Source organism: Pristiophorus japonicus, unplaced genomic scaffold, assembly GCF_044704955.1.
Source record: "Pristiophorus japonicus isolate sPriJap1 unplaced genomic scaffold, sPriJap1.hap1 HAP1_SCAFFOLD_540, whole genome shotgun sequence".
NCBI classification, from domain to species: domain Eukaryota; kingdom Metazoa; phylum Chordata; class Chondrichthyes; family Pristiophoridae; genus Pristiophorus; species Pristiophorus japonicus.
The window spans coordinates 63,008-70,725 of record NW_027254447.1 but is presented as its reverse complement, the minus strand read 5'-3'; the positions used below and the strand labels follow the sequence as shown (position 1 = coordinate 70,725).

At 47.2% G+C, this 7,718-nt stretch overlaps 1 protein-coding gene across 1 annotated transcript; it reads right to left on the bottom strand.

The window, feature by feature from the left end:
* Positions 1-1,641: 1,641 nt before the first annotated feature.
* On the bottom strand, positions 1,642-7,099 carry LOC139254456 (zinc finger protein 664-like). Its single transcript, XM_070873672.1, has 2 exons — positions 6,806-7,099; positions 1,642-4,215 (listed from the first exon to the last, which is right to left on the bottom strand). Exon 2 carries the CDS (start codon positions 3,850-3,852, stop codon positions 3,442-3,444), a length of 411 nt encoding a protein of 136 aa, XP_070729773.1. The 5' UTR covers positions 3,853-4,215; positions 6,806-7,099; the 3' UTR covers positions 1,642-3,441.
* Positions 7,100-7,718: the final 619 nt, after the last annotated feature.

Sequence of the window (7,718 nt, the reverse complement as noted above, 5' to 3'; positions counted from 1 at the left end):
GAACATTGTGTGATGTCTCTGTGGGGTGCAGTATGTTCAGTGTCTGACCCTGAGCTCCCACAGGGAGGAGGCAGTGTGTGATGTCCCTGTGGGGTGCAGTATGTTCAGTGTCTGACCCTGAGCTGCCCCAGGGAGGGGGCAGTGTGTGATGTCCCTGTGGGGTGCAGTGTCTGAACCTGAGCTGCCCCAGGGAGGGGCAGTCTGTGATATCCCTGTGGGGTACAGTATGTTCGGTGTCTGACCCTGAGCTGCCCCAGGGAGGGGGCAGTGTGTGATGTCCCTGTGGGGTGCAGTATGTTCAGTGTCTGACCCTGAGCTGCCCCAGGGAGGGGGCAGTGTGTGATGTCTCTGTGGGGGTGCAGTATGTTCAGTGTTGACCCGGATCTGCCTTCATTTTTTTGATTTTTTTTTTTAATTTAAATTTTTCGTAGCCAATCTTTCCAATTCTTTGTCAGATCACAAACGCCAGAGGTCACCTTCATTCCTCCTGCTCCAGGAGCAGTCACGCTCCAATCAGTCTGAATTAATTTGAGGGACAGCGTCATCTACTGGACACCGGCGGTATTTCAGGGCACATCATGTCTTGCTCCATCCCCGAGAAATCCAAAATCAACCTGCAGCTTTAATTCATTTTATTGTCAATTGTTTAACAAACTTTAGCTCCATTTGTTGCAGCTGTCAGTATTTGAAAACCCTTCTGATATTTTGTATCAGTCTTAAAGGTAGAAGATACTAAAGACATCCCAATAATAGATAACCATGGGGCTACAGGGAAGGGGGAACTTTAAACTATCACTGACACTAAAGAAAAAGTAAGCGGTAAAATAATGGGACTAAAGGTGGACAAATCCCCTGGACCAAAGGTGGAGAAGTCCCCTGGAACTGATGGCCTGCATCCTACGGTCATAAAAGAAGTGGCTGCAGAGATAGTGGATGCATTGGTTGAAATCTCCCAAAACTCCCTGGATTGTGGAGAGGTCCCAGCGGTTTGGAAAACCACAAATTTAACACCGCTATTTAAAAAAGGAGGGAGACAGAAAACAGGAAACTATAGACTAGTTAGCCTAACATCTGCTTTTGGAACAAAGCTGGAGTCCATTGTTAAGGAAACAGTAGCAGGACATTTGGAAAAGCATAATACAGACAAGTAGACTCAGCATGGTTTTAGGAAAGGGAAATCATGTTTGACAAATTTGCTGGAGTTCTTTGAGGATGTAATGAGCAGGGTGGCTAAGGGGGAACCAGTGGAGGTGGTGTATTTGGATTTCCAGAAGGCGTTCAATAAAGTGCCATATAAAAGGTTACTGCTCAAGATTAAAGTTCATGGGTTTGGGTTTAATATATTAGCATGGATAGAGGGTGGGCTAACTAACAGAAGACAGATAAATGGGTCATTTTCCGGTTGGCAAACGCTGACTAGTGGGGTGTCGCAGGGATCGGCCTCAACTATTTACAATCTATATTAATGACTTGGATGAAGGATCTGAGTGTAATGTAGCCAAGTTTTCTGATAATACAAAGATGGATGGAAAGCAAATTAGAGGAGGACAAAAACATCTGCAAATAGATGTAGACAGGCGAAGTGAGTGGGTTAATATTTGGCAGATTGAGTATAATGTGGGAAAGTGTGAGGTTATCCACTTTGGCAGGAAAAATAAAAATACAATTTATTATTTAAATGGAGAGCTATTACAAAATGCTGCAGTACAGAGGGACCTGGTTGTCCTTGTATGTAAAACACAAAAAGTTATCATGCAGATAAAGCAAGCAATTATGAAGCTAATAGAAATGTTGGACTTTATTGCAAGGGGGATGGAGTATAAAAGCAGGGAAGTCCTGCTGCAACTGTACAGGGTATTGGTCAGACCACACCTGGACTACTGCATACAGTTTTGATCTCCTTATTTCGGAGGGATATACTTGCATTGGAGACAGTTCAGAGAAGCTTCACTAGTTTGATTCCTGAGATAAAAGGGTTGACTTATGGGGATAGGTTGAGCAGGTTGGTCCTATACTCATTGGAGTTTAGAAGAATGAGAGGTGATCTTATTGAAACATATGATACTGAGGGGACTCGACAAGGTGGATGCCAGAGAGGATGTTTCCACTTGTAAGGAATCTAGAACTAAGGAGCATAGTTCAAGAATATGGGATTTAGAACTGAGGTGAGGAGAAATTTCTACTCTCAGAGGGTCGTAAATCGGTGGAATTCTCCGCCCAGAGAGCTGTGGAGGCTGGGTCACTGAATATATTTAAGGTGGGGATAAACAGATTTTTGAACGATAATGGAGTGAAGGGTTATGGGGAGTGGGCAGCAAAGTGATCTTATTAAATGGTTTAGCAGGTTCGAGTGGCCAATGGCCTACTCCTGTTCCTTTTTCTTATGTTTTTTAAAGAGTGAATTAGAGATGCAATCACAATCAGTGTTATTTTTTATCTGACCATTTTCCCGTTGATTAATTTGTCAAATATCCAGAATATTAAACTCCAGCCCAGTTATAGGGGGAATCAATATCAGCAGAAAGAAAGCCCAACAGTCAGAATGGACTCGATTCAGTCTGGGACAACAGCAGAACCCAAACCCTGCAGTCACTTGTGAACTCGCTGGTGCCTCAGCAGGTGGGATGAAGAAGTGAATCCCTTCCCACACTCAGAGCAGGTGAATGGCTTCTCCCCACTGTGAACTCGCTGGTGTGTCAGCAGGGTGGATGACTGAGTGAATCCCTTCCCACACTCAGAGCAGATGAATGGCCTCTCCCCACTGTGAACTCACTGGTGTTTCAGCAGGTTGGATGACTGAGTGAATCCCTTCCCACACTCAGAGCAGATGAACAGCTTCTCCCCAGTGTGAACTCGCTGGTGTGTCAGCAGGTGGGATGAGGTAGTGAATCCCTTCCCACAATCGGAGCAAGTGAATGGCCTCTCCCCAGTGTGAACTCACTGGTGTGTCAGCAGGCTAGATGACAGAGTGAATCTCTTCCCACACTCAGAGCAGGTGAATGGCCTCTCACCAGTGTGAACTCGCTGGTGTTTCAGCAGGTTGGATGACTGAGTGAATCCCTTCCCACAGTCAGAGCAGGTGAACGGCCTCTCCCCAGTGTGAACTCGCTGGTGTGTCAGCAGGCTGGATGAGGTAGTGAATCCCTTCCCACAGTCAAAGCAGGTGAACGGCCTCTCCCGGGTGTGAACTCGCTGGTGTGTCAGCAGGTGGGATGACACAGTGAACCCTTTCCCACAGTCGGAGCAGGTGAACAGCCCCTCCCCAGTGTGACCTCGCTGGTGAGTTGCAAGATGGGATGAGGTAGTGAATTCCTTCCCACACTCGGAGCAGGTGAACGGCCTCTCCCCAGTGTGAACTCGCTGATGTATCAGCAGGGTGGATGACTGAGTGAATCCCTTCCCACACTCAGAGCAGGTGAATGGCCTCTCCCCAGAGTGAACTCACTGGTGTGTCAGCAGGCTAGATGACAGAGTGAATCCCTTCCCACACTCGGAGCAGGTGAATGGCCTCTCCCCAGTGTGAATTTGCTGGTGCCTCAGCAGGTGGGATGACCGAGTGAATCCCTTCCCACACTCAGAGCAGGTGAATGGCCTCTCCCCAGTGTGAACTCGCTGGTGTGTCAGCAGGCTGGATGACTGAGTGAATCCCTTCCCACAGTCGGAGCAGGTGAATGGCCTCGCCCCAGTGTGAACTCGCTGGTGTTTCAGCAGGTGGGATGAACGAGTGAATCCCTTCCCACATTTAGAGCAGGTGAATGTTCTCTCCCCAGTGTGAGTGCGCCAATGAACTTCCAGCTCAGACGGGTAATTGAATCTCTTCCCATAGTCCCCACATTCCCACGGTTTCTCCATGGTGCGGGTGTCCTTGTGTCTCTCCAGGTGGGATGATCAGTTGAAGCCTCGTTCACACACACAACACGTGTACGGTTTCTTCCCGCTGTCAATCGTGCAATATTTTTTAAGGCTGTGAATCTGGTTAAAGCTCTTTCCACAATCAGTGCACTGGAACACTCTCACTCGGGTGTGTGTGTCTCGGTGCTTTTCCAGTCACACTGATGTTTGAAATCTGTTCCCACAGACAGAACAGACAAACATTTCTCCTTCCACATTCAAAGGCCGATGATATTCAGGCCCTGATGAATCGAGTGATTCAGTCAGATCTTGACGAATGTTTGATTTGATTTTCTCGTCTGCAAATCCTGCCCTTCGAATACTCTGCAAAAAGAGTTTACAAAAATCATTACTGCAAGTAAAGGACATTAATTCACAACCGACAATTTTAGATTGTATGGAACATTCTTTCCTCTCTTGTTCCTCCAAAGTTGTAAATCCCCGCCCCATACACACTTCCCCGTCACTGTCCTAAAATTCAAACACATCGCACGTCTGAAGGCAGCTTGTCCTCCGCTCCCAATTATCATCACCAACTCTGGCTGGGTTCAGTTCTACACTCACTGGTTCCCCTCCCCTGAAGGTATGGATTCTGGCTGGGTTCAATTCTACACTCACTGGTTACCCTCCCCTGAAGATGCTGACTCTGGCTGGGTTCAGTTCTACACTCATTGGTTTCCCTCCCCTGAAGGTACGGATTCTGGCTGAGTTCAGTTCTACACTCACTGACTTCCCTCCCTGTCGCTCAATCCCAGAGGATGCTGACTCTGGCTAGGGGCAGTTAACATAAGATAATAAATAGGAGCAGGAGTAGGTTATTTGACCCCTCGGTCCTGCTCCCCCATTCAATAAGATCATGGCTGATCTCATCATGGGCTCAGCTCCACTTCCCTGCCCACTCCCCATACCGCTTTACTCCATTATCACTCAAAAATCTGTCTATCTCTGCCTTAAATGTTTTCTGGGACCGTGCAGGAGTTAATATTGGACAGAAACAGTCCGAGATTAGTTTAATTGCAGAAAAACACTCGGTCACTGAGAGTAATACCAAAGTGGATAATCAAACAGCTATAGGGAGGGAGGAACTTAATACAATCACTATCACTAATGAAGTAGTACTCGGTAAAATAATGGGACGGAAGGCAGGCAAGCCCCTTGGACCTGAGGGTCTTAAGAGAAGTAGCTACAGAGATAGTGGATGCATTGGTTGTAATCTACCAAAATTCATTGGATTCTGGGGCGGTCCCAGCAGATTGGAAAACCGCAAATGTAACGTCTCTATTTAAAAAAAGGAGGCAAACAAAAAGCAGGAAACTATAGACCAGTTAGTCTAACATCTGTCGTTGGGAAAATGCTGGAGTCCAATATTAAGGTAGCAGTAGCGGGACATTTAGCAAAGCATGATTCAATCAAGCAGAGTCAGCATGGCTTTATGAAAGGGAAATCATGTTTGACAAATTTGCTGGAGTTCTTTGAGGATGTAATGAGCAGGGTGATAAGGGGAACTGGTGGATGTGGTGTATTTGGATTTCCAGAATGCATTTGATAAGGTGCCACATAAGAGGTTACTGCACAAGATAAAAGCTCATGGGGTTTAGGGCAGTATATTAACATAGATAAAGGATTGGCTAACTAACAGAAAACAGAGAGTCGCGATAAATGTGTTTTTTTCCGGTTGGCAAATGGTGACTAATGAGGTGCCATAGATATCGGTCCTGGGTCCTCAACTATTTACAATCTATATTAATGACTTGAATGAAAGGACCAAGTTTAATGTAGCCAAGTCTGCTGATGATAAAAAGATGGGTGGGAAAGCAAATTGAGGACACAAAAAATCTGCAAAGGGATATAGACAGGCTAAATGAGTGGGCAAAAATTTGTCAGATGTAGTATAATGTGGGAAAATGTGAGGTTATCCACTTTGGCAGAAATAATAGAAAAGCAAATTTTAATTTAAATGGAGAAAAATTGCAAAGTGCTACAGGACAGTGAGACCTGAGGGTGTTTGCATGAAACACAAAGTTAATATGCAGGTACAACAAATAATCAGGAAGGCAAATGGAATGTTGGCCTTTATTGCAAGGGTGATAGAATATAAAAGCAGAGAAGTCCTGCTACAACTGTACAGGATATTGGTGACACCACACCTGGAGCACTGCATACTGTTTTGGTCTCCATATTTAAGGAAGGATATACTTGCATTGGAGGCAGTTCTGAATTTGATTCCGGAGATGAGGGGGTTGTTTTATGAGGATAGGTTGAGCCGATACACGTTGGAATTCAGAAGAATGAGATGTAATTTTATTGAAATATATGATTGACAAAGTGGATGCAGAGAGGATATTTCCACTCGTAGGGTAAACTAAAACCAGGGTTCATAGTCTCAGAATAAGGGGTCGCCCATTTGAAACTGAGAGGAGGAGAAATTTCTTCGCTCAGAGGGTTGTAAATGTATGGAATTCTCTGCCTCAGAGAGCGGTGGAGGCTGGGACATTGAATAAATTGAAGACAGAGATAGACATTTTCTATCTAAGGTGTTTTGGGGAGTGGGCAGGGAAGTGGAGCTGAGTCCCTGATCAGATCAGCCATGATCTTATTGAATGGCGGAGCAGGCTCCAGGGGCCAAATGTCCTACTCCTGCTCATATTTCTTATGTTATAAGGAGATAATAACCCTGGGACTGTTAACGTGGATTGCAAACCTGGGACTGTACATGGGGATTCTAACCCTGGGAGTGAACAGCTCTGGGGTTTTCCTGTTACAATTGTCTGGGACGTAAACCGTAAGCTTAGCACTGAGCAGCGCCTTTAGGAGAGATGCTGAGAAATCCGAGATGTTAAGAGTGACAATAAAATAATTAAGTTGTCGCTTTACCCAGGCGGCCCGGTTGGAAACAGACACTGACGTAGCTCACCTTGCTCCTGCACCAAGATGGCCGCGCATGCGCTTTGCTGCTCATTGAATCAAGATGGCGGAGCGCTGACCTTGACTTCCTGTATAAAGATGGCCGCAGTTACCCTGGGCCTGTGACCGAGAGAAAGCCCCAAGGTTGCAGCCGCCGGTATTCCGATTATTATTCCGTACTTCCGGCGGGCACTAGTTGTTTATGATGCCTCCGCGGTTACCCGCAGGTCCATTACTCCCCTCCGCCCCGCTGAAAACGGGCTCTTTCGCGCAGCACATGTTCATCGTGTCCGCTCCGCCATTACACGCGCCGCGCATGGTCCAAACACAGCCAGGTCCCGCGCCTGCGCACTGGGCCGCTGTTGTCTGGGTTCGGCACATTCTCCCCGCCGGGAATGCTGGGTAAATGCACTGCCATTGAAAGGCCAATGGTGAATTGAAGAGGATTTACTGGGATTGAAAGACTGCATTAGAGGGAGCAGCGTGCGGCGACGCAGTCCCGGCCTGCAAGACCATCAGTAGGCCTGGGCCATCAGAGGGAGCAGTGTGCGGCGGCATACGAGGGCGACGGCTGCGAAATCACGTCGCTCATTGCAGTGCGGGCAGGCACAGCAGGAGGGGCAAAGGAGCAAGAGTTTGTCGAAGGAAGTGACCGGGGCCCAGGAGAGGCGTGAGTTTGGGACCTAAAAGGGTCGAGGGTCCAGGGGCAGCACGGGCCAGCCCACACTGCTATATGTGTGCGCGCTCGGTCCGTGCAGCAGAGCTGGTCTCCAGTCGTCTTGGTTAATCCTTGCCACTGGACCAAGACCTAGCTCTGTCAAGCCCATGTGCTGGCTGGTGTGCAACGGCCACCACATGTTAAAAAAAATCCACACACAGGCATCTTCCACCCTTCAGGATGTAATTCGGGATCTGAAATATTA

Coding starts and splice junctions, on each gene's coding strand:
- LOC139254456 (XM_070873672.1), bottom strand. CDS start 3,852: ATGGAGAAACCGTGGGAATGTGGGGACTATGGGAAGAGATTCAATTAC.